This window comes from Felis catus, chromosome C2 (genome assembly GCF_018350175.1).
Source record: "Felis catus isolate Fca126 chromosome C2, F.catus_Fca126_mat1.0, whole genome shotgun sequence".
Taxonomy (NCBI): Eukaryota; Metazoa; Chordata; class Mammalia; order Carnivora; family Felidae; genus Felis; species Felis catus.
In genome coordinates, this window is record NC_058376.1 from 153440580 (window position 1) to 153459721 (window position 19142).

Sequence of the window (19142 nt, forward strand, 5' to 3'; positions counted from 1 at the left end):
AGGCTCTGAGCTGTCAGCAGAGCCCGATGCGGGGCTCGAACTCATGAAGTGCGAGATTATGACCTGAGCTGAAATCGGATGCTTAACCGACTGAGCCACCCAGACGCCCCTATACATTTTTAACAGAGTGGTAAAGTGTGGAGGCGGGACAGACAAAGGAGAGGGGTTTAGACTTCGGGGGCTGCAGACTGTGGGAACGCACATGCACACACGTGGGGGAAACTCATGAGAGGGGAGATAAGGGTGATCTTAGTAATGTTTAGCAGCGCTGGGCCGGCTCAGTGCCAATGTCCGTCTTCTTCATGGCCGTAAAAATTCCCTGGGAGAGAAAATTTATGGCAGTCTTCATTTTGTAGACTTTGTGCTTTTACTCAGATCAGGGGAGCTCCAGGAAGGTTTCCTTCCACATCTTTTGAATCTCAAATGCCTTGGGCTCAAGATAATCCTTAGGCCCAAGTGCCGTATTTTGGGGTGGCGTATTCTGAACCCCTTTCCTCTCCCCACCAAAATAAAAGATGAAAGAAACTAAAATCAGAGGAAGGGAAGGAAGCGGAGAATTCTGTATCCAGCTTACTGGGTTGGGCGAAAAAAAACCCAGACATTCTCCCAACCCTTTTTTTTCTCGTTGTCATCTAATGACGTTTCAAATGAAGGTGAAAACAAATCGATAGTCAGAGATTTGGTGTTGAGTGGAATTTTTAAGTGCTTGCTTTTTGTGTGAACCCAGTTGGTGGACACCTTTCATTATCTTAGAATGTTGTCATGATAGATCCTGGTGTGGATTCCTTTAGAGAATCAAAGAGGGGGAAGGCACTGCCATTTTGTTCCTACTCAAGGCACACCATTTTATATAGGCAAAAGTCCGCCATTTTCCTCCAACAATCATTGTAATTTTCCTCTCCACAGAAATAGAAAATTTTTGCCTCCGGTATACACTGCCTATAACGTGGAGCTCGATATACCTCAACGCTTGTCATGACAACTTTTTTTCCAGCCGGGTAGCCGTGGAAGTCGTGTTGACTTTGATTGAAAGGAGCAGGGAACAAGTTCTGTGTTTACATGACAATCTCGTTCTTTTCTGGAACGCTGTCGTCGGAGGATGTTTTTTCATTCTCTTCTTGCCAGGGCTGTGATTTGTTGCGTGAATAAGCCACACGTGTACTTGGAAGCGGGCCCGCTTCCTTCGCTCTGTCCTATGTTAGAGGCAGCAGAAGTCATGCATTTGGAAATGATTGTTTTCTTGGCAGTTGCAAAATGACAGGAAAACTGTGGCACAGAACGTAACGTGGAAATCCTGTAGCCAGTGCTTGTTAGAAATCTGTGCTGACACAGAAGTGAAACCTCTCCGGGTCATTTCCCCATGTCATCAATCTTGCCTTTCCTTTTAGCAGCTGGCTAGAGGGATGGGTGAGTTACGGGTTTGCTTTTCTTCTGTCCCAGGGATACTACCGGGCTGGTTACTCCTTGCTGAGGTTGCTTCAGCCTTACGAAGCTGCTCGAATGTTTTTCGAGGGTCTGCGACTTCTCCAGGGCAGCCCGGACCAGATCCAGATTGCTGATTTCCTTGTGGGAGTCTTTACCACTATGGGCAGTAAGTTGTAACCGTGGGAAATCTGCCTTTCTTCCTTCCTTCCCCTTCCTTCCTTCCTCCCTCCCTCCCTCCCTCCCTCCCTTCCTTCCTTCCTTCCTTCCTTCCTTCCTTCCTTCCTTCCTTCCTTCCTTCCTTCCTTCCTTCCTTTCCATGTCCTTGTTATTTTATTTGAATGGCTCCTGGAGAGATAATTCCAGGGGGTTTCTTTGTGGCTGATGTATGCAGTTTGAATGAAACTGATTTTCACATTAGAAAGCATTTTGGAAGTTGGGGTGGCTCAGGTGCTTGTAAAAACACCGAAATTGTTTTGCAGAAATCACTTAGAGCTCTGCCACTCTTGTTTCAGACGTCAGTTTTCTGTGTTGCTACTGAGAGATCTTTCCCTATTCATACTACTCGTTTTACGTGAGTTGTGCTCTTTCCTATGATTTTTGCATGGATTTATCCCATACGTGGAGGCAATATTTTTGTTCGCTGTCAGAATAGCCTGGAAGGGCTGATGGAGGGTCCTGCGGAAGCTGCCGCGGTGCCCGGCGTCTCGGCCGCTATGGTCAGTGACGCACGGGGGCTTTCTGCGTCACTGCCTTGAGTTATTACTCTAATGACCTGGCCCGTGAGCCGGCTTTGTCAGTGGCCTGGATTAGACAAAGACAGAAAGCCGTAACACAATGTAATGTACTCCCTGCCAGTGACCACGCAACTCTTTCTGTGTTTATCTTGGCGCAGTCTAAAAGTTCTGCCAATGACCAGCCCATTGTTTTATATATTGTGTTTGATCACATTTAAGATTGTACCCATGTAAGATGTGCCACTGAAACAGATGCTTTGCCACTAAGAGACAAACTCAATCGTCACACACGTCCCGATTCTAGAGATGTTAGGATGTGAAACATGGCACCTGTTAGAACTGTGGGCAAATGGTCTTTGGCTTTCAGAGGCGGGGAAATAAATTCAACTGTGACAGAGCCACCTGTTCCCACTGGGAGTGTGGGAAGGCAACTTGTGTGGTCTGTGGCCAGCATGCCACAGATTTTGGCAAGTTTGGCACAGATGGGGGGTGAGAGCCGCATCAGGCAGTGAGTGGGGGGTGGTTGGAGGTAGACACAGCCACGTCCCCCCAGCAGAGAAATGGAAGATGCCCAGATGAGTGCTGATGGGTCACAGCTTTCCAGGCACCCTTTCACTGCCGTGACGGAGCCTGTGTCCCATTCCTCTGAACCTGATGGCTTGGCCATTCCCCTTCGATCCCTCATGTCTTTTCTGCATCTTTGTAAAGTCACCGTTCGTTCTTGGCGACGGCTCCCCTAAGAAATCTGGACGGTTTCCATTCTGCTCCCATCCTGAGAACGGCACGTCGTAGGACTCCGTAGGGTAACTCATCCCAGACTTTTATACCAAAGGACTCCTGTTTGGAGGGTGAATGGATGCCCACGGCCCGATTTCTAAAATTTGAAAAATATGCTTATGGAAATTTTGTATCCTTTTGTGCAACATCTATTTATTTTGGTAGTTACCTATCTGTGGAAATTGATAATCCTGGAGGAGGTGCCATGCTATTCTGGCACCTGCCTCGTCTCCTTGGATGATCTCACCCATGGGTTTGAGAAATGTGGCTTTTGGAGGATCATGAGATGCATTGGGCCACTAGGTTAGAAGAATGTGTGTTGAATAAGAGAGTTGGTGGATCTGGGTTCCCATCTCTGTTTTTGTCGTTAACTGGTTGCGTGATATGCCACGAAGCCTGGCCTCGTTTGTCTCCGTTTCTCATTGGTTGGGTGAGGATAATATTTGTCACATCTTTCTTTCTATCTTTCTTCTTCTTCTTTTTTTTTTTTTATAATTTCTTTATTTTTTAAATTTATATCCAAGTTAGTTAGCATCTAGTGCAACAATGATTTCGGGAGTATATTCCTTAATGCCCCTGACACGTTGAGCCCATTCCCCCTCCCACCACCCCTCCAGCAACCCTCTGTTTGTTCTCCATATTGAAGAGTCGCTTATGTTTTGTCCCCCTCCCTGTTATATTAGTTTTGCTTCCCTTCCCTTATGTTCATCTGTTTTGTATCTTAACATGCCTCATATGATGTCACATCTTAAGGGAAGTGAGTTTTTTTTTTTTTTTTAACTTTTTTGAGCTTCTATTTCTTCCTCTCTAAGTGGAGATAATAGGCAGTGCCTTGTCAGTATGTTTGAGGGATTAAATATTAGCACATATCACTGGGCTTCACATATAGAAGAGCTAAGTAAGTATTAGCTCACATTACACCGCTTAACCCTTGGGGCATTGAGTTTATAGGTGAACTTAAAATGATTGCTGCTTCAGTCAATTATATAGGACTTTTACTTTGAAAGTGCCTCTCTTTCTTTTTTCTTTTTTAAAAAGTTTATTTATTTTGAGAGAGAGAGAGAGAGGGAGAGAGAGAGTGTGTGTGTGTATGTGTGAGCAGGGGAGGGGCAGAGAGAGGGGGAGAGAGAATCCCAGGTAGGCTCTTCACTGTCAGAGTGGGGCTCTAACCCACAAACCAGGAGCTCATGACTTGAGCCTAAGTCAAGAGTCAGAGGCTCAACTGACCGAGCCACCCTGGTGCCCGAGAATGCCTCTCGTTCTGATATCTTTAATTTACCATTTGTTTATGTGTGGTCCTAAATGGAGGACCTTTTCCCAAATGTTCTAGACTCTGCCTGGGTTAAAATTTCTAAACTATGGAACTTTCTTTCAGGCGACCCCATTGTTTTGCAAAGTTTCTTGCCCTGTTTCGATCGTATTTTTACTACCGGATTCTCAACAGAAGTGTGGCAGTCTGTAATAGAAAAGTTGGCAAAGAAAGGATTATGGCACGTAAGTAAAAGGAGATGACTCTCTTGTGGGAAAAGCACATTCTCGATCAAACAGAGTCTTTCTGCTGGCACTGGGGAGGGGGATTGTAATTTATTATTTGTTTATCTTGATGCCAAAATAACTTTTTAACTGACACATCATTAAAAATGGAAAGTCACTGAGGTATATTAATTAGCCAGTTTTTTTTAAAGATAGAAAACGTATTCAGAACACTATAATAATATTAGCTAACGTGTATCACCCTCTCTCCTTGCCCTATGTCTCCGTGGTCATCCCAGAAGTGTAAAGTCCAGATGCCAATGGTAATATGGAATGAGGAAAATAAATTTTGGAATGTTCATCTTCATATAATCTTTTTTTAATGTTTACTTATTCATTTTGAGAGAGAGAGAGAGGGAGAGCACGTGAGCAGGGGAAGGGCAGCAAAGGAGGGAGAGAGAGAGAATCCCACACAGACTCCACGCTATGACTCCCTCCCGATGTGGGGCTTGAACTCACAAACCGTGAGCTCATGACCTGGGCTAGAATCAAGAATTGGACATTTAAGCAACCGAGCCACCCAGGCGCCCTCATGCAGTCTTTTCTATATTGCATTTGCTAGTGTGGGCTCAGGAGACCTGCCTGTGCTGCCCCCAGCGCTTCCGTGTAGGCTTAAGGGACCGCTGCCCGCAGGTAGCAGTGAGGCTGCAGGAGCCGGCCCGAGGCGGGGAATCCGTGGAAGGGATTCCCGGTGCCCAGCACACACGCAGCCTGGGCTTTGGTGTGACACAGATGCCTCCTCGAATCATCATCTTCCACTTTCTGTTTTGGACCAATTATTTCCCCTCTGGGCCTCATTTCCGCGTTTGTAAGTTTCAGGCTATAAACTTACTCCCTCGGGGCTTTGGTGAAGTTTAGAAATACCGGAGCAAGAACGCCTAATAATAATATTAGCTAATGCTTGTCAGGGGCTTACGATGTGCCAGGCACTGAGCTAATGGAGCTTCATGGTAGCTGGCTGTGCTACGTGCCCAGTGCATAGTTGTCATTGATGGTGGCCTCTCCGTGCTCGTGAAAAGAGCCGGCCGAGGATGGGAGTTAGGTCAGGAAGGGCCTGCTGGGCTTTCTAAAGCCTGGCAGTCCAGAAAAGTCACTGAAAGCCAGGGCAAGCCGTAAGGACTCTAGAGCCAGGCAGGGCGAATGACTTTAGAAGACAGAATTCTTCAATTTTTAGAAAGCTCGTGGATTCCACTGGAAATCTAATGAAATCTATGAGGTTCTGTTTTTATACACACACAGTTATGGCTATAGTTTCAGGGGGTTCGTGGGACATCCCCTAAAATCCAGCCACGAGTTCCCTGAAACTCAGTCCCATGTTCCAAGGTCTTGAGAAAGCAGGTAGGTAGGGAAGGGAAGGCCCAAGAAGGCAGCCCAAGGGACAGGTGCACTTGGTCCAATACCCCAGCAGTGGGGCCCAGGTCATTTTCACATATTGGAAACAAAGACCCCCCCCCCCACCCAAAAAAAAAAGCCGGTCAGCAATCAGGATTGTTAGAACCCTGAGTATGTCATCTGAGATTGGGGCCTGTGTGTTCAGGGTGAGCAGTAAAGAGAGGGTAGCAGGCTGAAGGAACCTGCAAACAAGATGTGGCCATAGGCTCAGTCCCTGTGGTCCCCATGTCCACTGGGCATACACGAGGGAGACTGATGCAGAGCCCGGGCCCCAGTCACGGCCATACCAGAACCTGGAGCCCTCAGACCTGTTGGCACACCTGGATGATCTCAGGAGGGACCTCTCTGTGTGACCTAGGACAAATTGCTTAACCTTTCTGAGGGATTCAGTTTCTTCATTGACTCTAGTTTGGGTCAGTGGTTCAACAACTGGCTCTCTGCGAGAAAAAGGCCTGATTTGTAGTGTTTGTCAATCTTTGTAGCATCAGTACTCCAGCCATGGCCAACCTGAAGCCTCGAACAGGGCTACCGGGTGTGGAATTGGGGAGAGATGGGCAGCCGGCTGTCACTCGCTGATAGGGACCTTTCCAGCACACTCTGCTCGGCGGGGTCTAACGGACCCCAAACACTTGGGGCTTATGAAACACCCGTGTGCTACAGAATTAATTGGGATGAGATGCTTGTGAAGGATGGGATTCCTCTGCTTGCTCGGCTTTAAGAATTTTGCAGAGAATCACTTTTTTACCCACTCTGCCCTCGGCAATGCTGCTTAACGTCAGCTGCTCCCGTCTGCAGCAGGCTTCGAGGAAATGTGGAGAGAGCTTAGCTGTCAGCAGGAGCAGGACATCGGCCGGACGGAGGGACTTCGATTATCATGGCTCAGGCTGTAAAGCTTGGCACGTAACTTAAAAAGAGTGATGGGGTTGGGGGGCCTGGGTGGCTCAGCTGGTTAAGCATCTGACTTCAGCTCAGGTCATGATCTCACAGTTCGTGAGTTCAAGCCTCGCATCAGGCTGTCTGCTGTCATCACAGAGCGCGCTTCATATCCTCTGTCCCCATCTCTCTCTGCCCCTCCCCCGGCTTGTGCTCGCTCTGTCTCTCTCTCAAAAACAAATATTTAAAAAAAAAAGAGAGAGAGAGAGATAGGGCTGGAGGGTATTTTGTTTTGGTTTTTGCTTGTTTGTTTTCACCCCGAAGGTAACGTTTGTTCCAATAACCTACGTGGAGAGCATTATTATTCCAGGTTTTTCTCTTTCTCCCTTCTCACCAGTCGTTCCTACTTCTGTCAGCGAGAAAGGACCGGCTACCCCGAAATATCCATGTCCCAGAGTTATCACTGAAGAGTCTCTTTGAGGTGAGGTGGCTTCTTGAGACATACGGTTTTAAGTCAGGCCACTTGGGGCTTGTATTTGGGACCTCCGCTTGTATAAGGGGACTTCAGCTGCCTCACTGCATATCGGTTGTTTATAATGATCTCAGGCGTGGGCCACAGCGAATCTAGGTTTTGCTGATCCCAAATTCTATGAGTGAAGGGGTTTGACGTTTAATATTGATGTAGTGACTTCCATGATTCTTCCTTTGTGTTTTTCTCCCCCCCCAGAAATATGTCTTCATTGGGCTTTACGAGAATATGGAACAGGTGCCCAAGCTAGTGCAGTGGCTCGTCTCCATTGGTGCGAGTATTGAGACGATAGGACCATACCCTCTTCATGCCCTCATGCGGCTCTGTATCCAAGCAAGTGAGTGTTCTTCTGGTTCACCCCACCCAAGCCGCCCTCCCGGCTCTGAGCTCCGAGCTCTGCTGAATTTAGCCACCAGAATTTAGCCACTTGAAGGTGGAATGTTCAAACCATTTGAATACTCAAATGGTTTGATTATTCAGATGAATAAAGGCAGCAGGGAGATAGCATTGTTTGGTTTTGGTTTTGGTTTTAAAACGTTTTATTTTTTTATTTTACAGAGAGAGAGGGTGCGAGCGGGGGAGAGGGGCAGAGGGAGAGACAGAGAGAGGGAGAGAGAGAATGCCAAGCAAGCTCTAGGCTGTGAGTGCAGAGTCCGATTGGGGGGCCGAACTCACAAGCCGTGAGATCATGACCTGAGCCAAAGTCAAACGCTCAACTGACTGAGCCACCCGGGCTCCCCAGACAGCCTTGTTTTTATTTCGCCCGGGACCTAGTAGCTACAGGGGCCCAAGCTGAAAAGATTCTGTGTTCCTAGACAGATCCTGGCAGCACAGGGGCACTGAGACCCGAGGAGGGACCTTGGGACAGACAGCCTTTGCTGGGTGGAGCTCCTCGAGCCGCGGAAGGCGCGTGTGGTCTTTCCCCTTGTTCGGGTTCATTTTCTCTCTAGCCGGAGAGTCGACTGCTTCAACACTCTTCAACACTGGCTGTTGTTGATAGTGCCTGCTGTGGTTCTTTTAAAGGACTCCGATTTTCATAGAATTCTTTGTTTTTTTTAAGTCTTCACCACTTGGCTATAGGAGTTCAATTCAAAAATATTTAAATTTTATCATTCACACACACACGCACACACGCACACACAAGATAAAAGCTTGTTTTTCTTTTCCAAGCATGTACGGCACCAGAAGAGGCAAGAGAATTGTCCAGACAGTCTTCCTCTTCTAGGCTGGATTGCCTTCCTGGGAATGAGAGAGTGAGGGGGGTGGGCAGGGCCTTCAAGACCTGGGCCCCCACTTTCCTTTAACCAGATTTCCATTTCATGTACTGAGGAGCCCATGAAATGTTTTATTCTTGCGGAGGGACTGGTGGATCAAACATTTAAAAGTAAAGTCTGACTAAAAGCAATTTGGTCCAATCCTCCCAGTTTTTTTAATTTTTATTTTTGATTTTTGAAGGGCAGAGTGGGAGAGAGAGAGAATCTTGAGCAGGTTCCACGCTCCGTGTGGAGTACAGTTCTGGGCTCGATCCCACGACCGGGGGATCATGACCTGAGCTGAAATCAAGCGTCGGACGCCGGCTGACGGAGCCAACTGGGCGCCCCCAATCCTCCCAGTTTTAAACTAGGAATCTGGAACCCAGAGACGTGTGCCTCTGGTTGTGAAAGTCATGATTCCCCGCTGTGTCTGCTCTTTACGTTAGCTCCCATGGGTACAGGCACGTGTCAATACCATCAAGCGTTCAAGGTTATCCCCGATTTGTTTCTCAGAGGAAAACTCTGACGTAGTGACAGACCGTGTTCAAAGAGTTGGCAGAAGTGTGTGGCTTTCCTTGATCCCAGGAGCTCCAAGGAAGGAACGTGGGAAAATAACTTTTAACTATATGTCCTATCGGGGCTCCTGGGTGGCTCAGTCAGTTGAGCGTCCGACTCTTGACTTCAGCTCAGGTTATGATCTCACAGTCATGGGATCAAGCCCCGCACCGGGCGCCCAGCTGAGCACGGAGCCTGCTTGAGATTCTCTCCCTCTCTTTCTGCCCCTCCCCTGCTTGCATGTGCGCTCACGCACATGCGCTCTCTCTCGAAATAAATAAACATAAAAAATATTAACAGTCTTGATTAACAGTCTTATTAACAGTATTGAATAGGGTAACCTTTTCGGATACTGACCTGCTTTCTGACACGGGCACTGTTGCCCTGCCTGGAGCCTCTTTACGACTAGTGCCCCCATCCCCACCTGCTGTTCCACAGCTGCCTCCTTGGCCAGAGAGCTGCTCTTGGCCAATCAGCCCCCCATTCTCTGGAGGCGCTCCCCCCCCACCACACCCCCTCCCTAGAGGTGCTCTGGAGCTCTTGACTGACTGACACAGAGGTTAGCCCCTGCCTCCTCGTGGGTCAACACCGTGGTGCAGCTCACGCTGCAGAGCTCCCTGGGGGGTCAGGCTGAGGCCGACTCAGGGGAGACCACACCTCTGCTCGCCTCCTTCCCCTGCCCCGCCCTGCGTCCCTCACGCTCTTTCTCCTGAGCTCCCCGTCAACAACTCACACGTACAAGAACCCCGGTCTCGGGCTCTGCTGCTCGGAAATCTGGCTGAAGTTAGAACTCATCCTTTTAGTTGACAAGCTCTGTGTCTCCCATTCCCGTGGTGAGTGGCACACATGTGTCGGAGTCCCCATTCGGCTCCCTCAGGACGGGACGTGTTGATGTGCTTTCAGATTGATTTTCTGTGTGTGGAAAATAACGTCAGGAACTCATTTTAATTCCCTTCAGAGGAAAACCATCTTTTCAGGTGGTTGATGGACCACAAGCCCGAGTGGAAAGGCCGCATCAACCAGAAGGACGAGGGTGGTTGCACCGTTCTCCACGTCGTTGCCGCGGCTCACTACCCAGGATACCTCATCAAACGTAAGTGGCGACACCAGGCTGGAGGGGGTGCTGTGGGCTGGGTGACCTCAGGCATTAGAGAGCCTGACCGCACGTTTTTACCCTTTTCCTCCTGGGCCGGGCTCCAGAGGGCTAAACCTTATGTCGACCTAAGCATGACCGGGAGCGCAGGCTATATGCAGGAAAGATGCGGGTCGAGGGAAGGAAGATTGGCTGGGATCCCACGCTCTTTCGGCTTCAATGGCTTCTGTGGGGTTGAATGTCTCTGGGATACGGGCTTCTGGCTGTCCTGCTCCTTCCCTCATCACACAGTTACTATAAGCGCTTTATTTTATGCCAAATCTACACTAACAAGCCAGACCACAGAAGTGGTCCTGCTTTCTGGCCACTTAGAATCGAACGCGGGGATCGCATCCTCCATACCTGCCAAGGCCGGACAGGCCACGAGGAAGAGTGAGGCTGGTTCTTTTTTTTGTTTAATGTACTTTTTAAATGTTTATTTATTTTTGAGACAGAGAGAGACAGAGCACGAGCGAGGGAGGGCGGGGTAGAGAGAGAGACACACACAGAATCCGAAACAGGCTCCAGGCTCTGAGCTGTCAGCACAGAGCCCAATGCGGGGCTCGAACCCATGAACAGTGAGATCATGACCTAAGCCGAAGTCGGACGCTCAACCGACTGAGCCACCCAGGTGCCCCCTGGAAAGATGGATTTTTAAAAAATAAGACACCTCAAGATTATAAAATGTCTGCTCAAAATTAAACATGCCTGTGGACTAGACGCAGCCTGGAGGGCTCTGGTTGGGGATGTCCCAGGCACTTGTAGTCTTTTTTCCTCAACGTGTCCCAGGGAAGCCCAGCGAGGATTGTTTCTCTAATGTCACCCCCACGGAACTGCGTCCCAGGAACCCACATCTGGGGAAACGGAGAAAGGGTGTGCTACAGATACTGTTTGGAGCTTTATCGAAATATAATTCAGATGCCACATAATTCACCTGTTTCAAGGGTCCGATTCCCTGTTTTTAGCACATTCACGGTGTTATGCAACCATCACCACGATCAGTTATAAAACATTCTCATCGTCTCCAGAAGAAACCGCGGATCCATCAGCAGTCATTTCCCATTTCTCCCTACCTCTCCAGCCCTAAGCAACCACTAACCTACTTTCTGTGCCCGTGGACTTCCCTCTTCTGGCCATCTCATACAAATGGAATCATACAGTCTCGTGACTGGCTTCTGTCACTGAGCATGCTCTCAACGTTCACCTTGTAGCATGTATCAGGACCTCATTCCTTATTATTGCCAAATAATATCCCGTTGTGTGGGTAAACCACATCTTATTTACCCATTCATCAGTGGATGGGCCCGTGTCTTGTCTCCACCCTTCGGCTATTACGAATAATGCTGCTGTGAACGTTTGTGTATGTGTTTTTGTGTTGGGATATATTTCCATTTTTCTTAGGTAGATACCTAGGAGTGGTATTGCCAGATCATACGGTAACCACGTGGAATCCCTTCAGGAACTGCCAGACTGGTTTCCAAAGTGGCTACACCATTTTATACTTCCCACCAGTGACGCACAAAAGTTCTCATTTTTCTGAATCCTTGCCGGCACTCGTTACTGTCTTTTTTGGTGTCCTGTGTATTTTACTACCTTCTTCTCTTGTCCAGATACAGTCCTACGCTTCCCCAGCCTCCCTTCCTCTTCTCTTTGTCTCTCTGCAGAAGGGGATCCCTCCCCTCTGTTCCTCTGCCGCCCATCGTATCTCTCCCAGTTTGCAGTCACGCACCTACGGCCCACCAGTTTGTCCTGGTAGGTCCCTGGAGGCATCTCTGTCACGTTGCTACCCGGGGTCTTGCAGTTCAAAGTCCTTTGGACTCAACACTGCTGTGTTCGAGAGACGAGGGAACTTCGGATCCCCCTGCTTCTCCGCCATGTGGGATCGCTTCCTATTTTAGTACCTTCTTAAAGGCAATGGTATCCTGGCAAATGTTTGACAAGTGGGTTCTTCAGAAGGAAAAGCCCTGAATTGTGGTGTTTGCCAATTTTCTTGGTGTAAACACGGCAAGACTTGGTGCCCCGAGTTTTGTTTTTAATGTAACCTATTTATCGTAAGTTTAAATGGCTATGTTGATCAACCATCTTGTAGCATTTCTAGACATTCGACTACTGGCCCTTGTGGACTAGGGTGATCTGGTTCCAGCTAATGATAATTACCCTGGTCATTTATGGGTAACGTCTGTGTCTCCAATCACTGTGCTCTCCTTACACATCCCTACTCTGAAAATGCCCCCCCCCCAGAAGTATTTCCAGACAGGACTTTTCAGTTTGCAAAGAAACGCAGCTCCAAGTCTCCTGAAATCCAGGTGGTTTTGCACGGTGTGGGGTATTTTACATGCATGGAGCGCCTCGGGTGCCAACTCTCTGCATTGATAACTTGGCAAGCATTTCCTTTCCTGGAACTTATACAAGGACTGTCCAGTACAAGCATCATGAGAGCCACGTATAATTTTAAATTTTCTGGTAGTCATATGAAAAAGTAAAGGCAAAAGAAGTGAAACTAATTTTCGTCATGTATGTTATTTAACCCATCCAACCGATGTGCGTTATCCAATAGATGTTATTTAGCCCATCCAATATATGTTTATATATATTTAGCCTATGTATTTAGGCAATATATATAGCCTGTATATATATATAGGCCAGTATACTTAGCCTATCCAATATGTGTTATTTAGCCCATCCAATATATGTTTATATATATTTAGCCTATGTATTTAGCCAATATATATAGCCTATATATATATATAAGCCAGTATACTTAGCCTATCCAATATGTGTTATTTAGCCCATCCAATATATGTTTATATATATTTAGCCTATGTATTTAGCCAATATATATAGCCTATATATATATAAGCCAGTATACTTAGCCTATCCAATATGTGTTATTTAGCCTATCCAATATATGTTTTTATATATTTAGCCTATGTATTTAGCCAATATATATAGCCTATATATATATATATATATATATATATATATATATATATATAGGCCAGTATACTTAGCCTATCCAATATGTGTTATTTAGCCCATCTATCCAGCATATGATCGCTCACATCTCAGTGCCGACGAGCCACATCTCAAGTGCTCAGGAGCCATCTGTGTCTCACGGCTGCCATATGGGACGGCACAACTTTATACTGTTTCTTACAAAGGCAGAAACCTTCCGGACTTTCTGCAACATGGGAGAATAAGCACGTGAAGTAAAGAGAGGCTCCTTTCTCCATGCAGGTGTAAACATGGGCTGTCCCCCGGGCATTGCCAAATGAGGCTTCACTACTCTTGCAGGATGCTTCTCTTTTTCATCAAAGGAGCTTTTTTTTGTTTTTAAATCTTCAATTTCAACTAATTTTAGACATACAGAAAAGAGGCAAAAATAGTTCAGAGAGTTTCTGTATACCCTCCCCCAGCTTCCCTTAATCTTAGCATGTTACGTGTCAGAGTTTGATTATCAAAGTCAAGAAGTTAATTTTGACAATGCTATCAACATACACAGACCTCATGCGAATTTCACCCCTGTTTTCATGAATGACCTTTTTCCATTTGGAGACCTGTACCCCACTTCCTTGTCAGGGCTCCCTAGTATCCTCCAGTCTTTGACAGTTCCTCGGGCTTCTGTTACCTTGACCCTTTTGAGGAGTACTGGTCAGTCGTTTTGTAGATGGTCTATCAGTTTGAGTTTGTTTGATGCTTTCTCATCATTGGAATAAAGTCAGGCATTTTTGGTAAGAATTCTACAGAAATAATTTTGTGTTCTTCTCAACATTATATCCAGGAGTTCGTGATGGCAATATGTCCTGTGACGTTAGCCTTGATTGGCTGGTTAAGTTGTGATCTGTGGGACTTCTCCATTGTGAAGTTACCATCTTTCTTTTCATAGTTGTTGAATACCTTGTAGGAGATAATGTGAACTCTCCAAATACCATCTATGCAAATACTGTTGCCCTTTAAACTTTTGCACACTAATTTTAGTATCCATTGGTGGATCTTATCAGCATCAACTATTACTGTGACCTTTGGTTAATGTTGATTTTTAATTTTCTTCTTTTCTTCTACATTTATTACTTAGGATTGTGTTGCAATGAAGAGCTATCCCTTCGATATATGTATGTATGTATGTATGTGTATTTTAATATGGACTCATGGATATTTATTCTATGGGGTAAAATCTAATACTATCATTATTTATTTTGTTGCCCAAGTTGTTCCAGCTGTGGCCATGAGGCACTCTTTCCTTCGGATTGGCTTCTGTGTTCCTTTGACGAGCCCTATCATACCTCTGATTGCAGACCAACACCATGGTTGTTTAGCCTTTTAAAATTTGTGACCTCTCTCTTCTACAATATATTTACTTATGTGCTCACTTTTATGAGTTTCAGACCTGCTATCCCATGCCTCTTTGAGAAACACATCCACTAACTAGATTTATGTTTGTTTTATGTTCATTTTATGTTCGTCTGTGTTCAGTTCTTTTTGTCTTCAACTTTACGGCATCCAGTCAAGATAGTAAGTTCTTTTCCTCCCCACCCTATTCACTGCAGGTATGCTGCTCATTTGTAGTACCCCGAGGATTATTTTTTCAGTGTTTGCATTTCATTTTAGGGTTCTTCTCATGTCCTGATTGGTTTTGTTTACGTTTTGGTACGTGAAAGCCACATATGTGAAACATTATTATGGTTCTAGGAGTCTGAACTTTACAAAAAGATATACTCAGAGAAGGGTCATTTCCTCCTCCTCTCAACACCCTCAGTTCCCAATTCCCCCCTTCTTTCTGCCCCTCTCCCATCCGCTCCCTGTAAGCGATCAGTTTCTTGTATATCAGGCCTATTTTTTCTGGATTCCCTTTGCAGTGATGGGCAGATACACGTGTGTTTTCTTACATCTCCTTTTTTACATGGAGGGTCCCCTTCTACAGATGCTGTTTGGCACCTGGCTTTTTTTTTCCCATTAACAGTTATGTCCTGCAGGTCACCCCATATCATAAGTGCATATTTAGTTCTGTTAGATATCGTCAGATTTCCATCTGGAAGGACTGTGTCAGTTTGCACAACTACCTGCCATGTATGCGTCTTTCCCCACAGATTCACCAACAGAATTTGTTGTCGGATTTCTAAATTTCTTCTGGTCTGAGAGGTAAAAATTGGTGTCTCAAGGTATCAATAGGTTTACCTTCTAATTATGTATGACTTTGGATGTTGAAAAATACATTTGAGAACCATTTACACGCACACACACACACACACACACACATATACACACAGATACTTTTTTTTTTGGAGAGTTATATGTTCATGTCTGTTTCCCCTTTTTCCATAGAATTTTTGGTCTTTTGCCCTCAATTTTTAAGAATTCTTTGTTCATTAGCTCTTTGTCTATGGTATAAGTTATGAATTTTTTCTCCCAGTTTTTCAGTTGTCTTCTGCCTTCTTTTTTGTCATGCAAATTTGATTCTTTTTATGTAGTCAAATTTATTGATCTATTAATTTCTTGCTTCTGTATTTGGCGTCAGAGTTAGAAAATCTTTACCTGCATCAAAGTTAAAGACTTCTGTTTTTTTCTAGTACCTGTATGGTTTCTTTCTTTTTTTTTTTTTTTTAAGTTTTTTTTCTATGTATTTGAGAGAGAGATAGAGCATGAGCGGGGGAAGGTCAGAATGAGAGGGAGAGAGAATCCACACTCTTAGCATAGAGCACAATGTGAGGCTCAATCCCACGACCATGAAATCATGACCTGAGCTGAAATCAAGAGTCAGATGCTTAACTGACTGCGCCAGCCAGGTGCCTGGTTTCCTTTTTGACATTTAGATCCTTGGTCCATTGGAGTTTCATGCAAAGATCTAGTTTTACCATTTTCCAGATGTCCACTTATTTGTCTCAGCCTTATTTATTTATTTTATTTATTTTTCAGCATCATTTATTTTTAAAGTGTGCAAGACCTCAGGGATTTGAGATGCCACTAATTCTGAACTTTCTCTCCTGGTCTACTAGTCTCTTTGCCTTTTCATAGAGGCTTCTTTGAATCACCTTTCAAAAGCTGGTTTAAAAATTAAAAGTACACTTCACACCAAGATGGCTGAGATACAAAAAGATGACAGGAACTTATTGACGAGGATGTGGAAACATTGGGAATAAAAAATGGCGTGCACCTGCTTTGCAAAAAAGTCTGGCAGTACTCACATCACCATATGATCTGGCAATGTTACCCCTAGGTGTATGCCTCATGGAAATGAAAACGTATTCCTACAAAAACTTGCCCGTGAAGGTTTAAAGCAGCCTTATGGGATAAGAGCCAAAATAATGCAGGCAACCCAAATCTCCATCAATTGCTGAATGGACAAAAAAAGGCAGTACATCCATACAGTGCAATATTATTCAGCCATAAAAAAGAAGGAAATATTGATACATGCTGCAACGTGGATGAACCTTGAAACATTATGCTGAGTTCGAGCCCCGCGTCGGGCTCTGGGCTGACAGCTCAGAGCCTGGAGCCTGTTTCAGATTCTGTCTCCCTCTCTGTCTGCCCCTCCCCCTCTCATGCTCTGTCTCTCTCTGTCTCAGAAATAAACAAACATTAAAAAAAAAAAAAAAAAGAAACATTATGCTGAGTAAAAGAAACCAGACACAAAAGACCACATACTGCACGATCACATTTATATGAAATGTCCGGAACAAGGAAATCCCTAGAGACAGAATCAGATTCCACATTGCCCCTGGGGGTGGGACAGGGGAAATATGGAGTGACTGCTAATGCATGTAAGGTTTCTTTTTGGGGGGATGAAATGTTTTGGAACTGGATAGTGGTGATGGTTATGCAACTTCATAAATACACAGAAACCCACTAAATTGTACACTTTAAAAAGGATGAATTTTATGGTATGTTCAATCAAAAAATATTTTAATGGGCACATGGGTGGCTCAGTCGGTTAAACATCCGACTTCGGCTCAGGTCATGATCTCATGTTTCGTGAGTTCGAGCCCTGCACCGCACTCTGTGCTGATAGCTCAGAGTCTGGAGCCTGCTTCAGATTCTGTGTCTCTCTGCCTCTCTCCCACTCACACTCTGTCTCTCTTTCAAGAATAAATAAACATTTAAAAAAATTTAAAAAATATTTTAAAAGCAAAAAATAAAATTGAAAGGCATGCTGTTGGTTAAAAAGAAATCCAAACATTTAAAAAAGATACGTGATCAAAAGTAAATTCTCTTTCACAAAGTCAGCTACCAAGCATTTTTTCGTGAGTCTTGCCAGAATATATACATGTGTGTACCTGTGTGTGCATGTGCGTGTGTGTGTCTATATCCAATTTTTATTTTCCTGCTTTAAATATGAATGTGGGCATACTCTACATTTTATTGAGTAACTTGCTTTTTCCCTGAACAATAATCTTGGCCATTTTCCCCTAATAGTAACTGCATAGCTATTTCATTTTTTTTTTAATTTTTTTTCAATGTTTATGTATTTTTGAGACCGAGAGAGACAGCGCATGAACAGGGGAGGGGCAGAGAGAGAGGGAGACACAGATTCTGAAACAGGCTCCAGGCTCCGAGCTGTCAACACAGAGCCCGACGCGGGGCTCGAACTCACGGGCCGTGAGATCATGACCTGAGCCGAAGTCAGACGCTTAACCGACCGAGCCACCCAGGCGCCCCATCATTTTTTTTTTTTTTAACAGTTTTTTCTGACATGGCTATACTTCACTGATGGGTGTGTAAATGGTTTTCAGTTATTTTGCTACCGAAAATAAAGCTCAGAGAATATTTTCCTACTCACATCTTTGTGCACTGGTGGGAATGTATCTGTAGGATTATCTCCTAGTTGAGGGATTGTTTGTTCAAAGAATTGTACATTTTGTTTATTTGGATGACTCTCATTTTATTTAAATTTTAAATAGATTACCTTCACAACTCAGAAGATACAAAAAGTATTGAGAGTCTTTGTCCTTTAGCCTTAGAAACCCATGTTACCAATATCTTATGATTTTTTCCTACAAATATTCTATGAATGTATAAATAAAAACATATGTGCAACTTTAGGATGTTAGCATATTGGTATGCATCTGGCTTTTGAAAGCTATTGCTAATTTGAACCCCAGAAAGGTTGCCCCAACAGCGTATGAGTTATCTCCACTTTTAATACTTTTTTGATACATGGAGACTCAGGAGCTCTCCAGCGACTTTAACGTGGCCTGAATTCCAAATTCACCATTTAAAATAATTGCAGCATCATCGAGCCTCTGAAATCATCAGTTCTGTCGGCATTTTGGTGGGTGGTGGTTGTTACTACGGTCTTCTTGGCTCTGGATCAATGTGGTTTGGGAGGCCCAGGAGTACAGTCTCAGGGAATTACCAGAGCCCGGCAGCAGCAGGACCCAAAGCCTAGAAACGGTCATCTCCTACAACTGACATCAAGCCAGGCCAGGAGTCGTTGCACTGGACTTGGTTATAAGCTGCAGACGCTCCAACTGGCTTTGGCAAGAAAGGGGATTTATTGGCTCATGTGACTCAAGAGTCCAGAGTTGGGTCCAGGTATTCCAAAGGTGTTTTCAAGAATCTTTCTACCTCTCAGCTCTGCTTTCTTCTGTGTTAGGTTCCTTCTTAGGCAGGCTCTCTTTCAGGTGAAGCTGCCTGATATTAAGTTTATCTTATGCCTATTTGTCAATCGCAGCCAGAGAGGATACCTCCACTCAGTATTTCAGCTCAAGTCCTAGGAAGGAGTCTTGGTGACTTGACGTTGGTCACATGCCCTCCATGAACCAATCAGTAGAGCCAGAAGGATGGGATGATCTTATTGGCTAGTTCTTGGTGAGGCATTTTCCCCAGAGCTGGGGCTGGGGCAGAGCTCCGGGATGGAATGATCTGATTGTCCAGATCCCGATCAGACGTTTGCCCCTGGATCTGGGGCTGGGGCTGGGGTTGGTTGGGGTCAGAGCTGGGGC

The 19142-nt window shown here is 45.2% G+C and overlaps 1 protein-coding gene across 2 annotated transcripts in view; it reads left to right on the top strand.

Moving 5' to 3' along the window:
* The window catches only part of TRANK1 (tetratricopeptide repeat and ankyrin repeat containing 1), a 99966-nt gene that overhangs the window by 24213 nt on the left and 56611 nt on the right, over positions 1-19142 (top strand). The window contains exons 4-8 of one of the 2 annotated variants that reach the window (XM_045037902.1): positions 1441-1591; positions 4312-4430; positions 7132-7215; positions 7462-7600; positions 10030-10164. In XM_045037902.1, the coding sequence (XP_044893837.1) occupies positions 1441-1591; positions 4312-4430; positions 7132-7215; positions 7462-7600; positions 10030-10164 (628 nt within the window). The remainder of the gene's footprint in view (positions 1-1440; positions 1592-4311; positions 4431-7131; positions 7216-7461; positions 7601-10029; positions 10165-19142) is intronic. The other variant, XM_045037903.1, reaches the window with a different exon arrangement.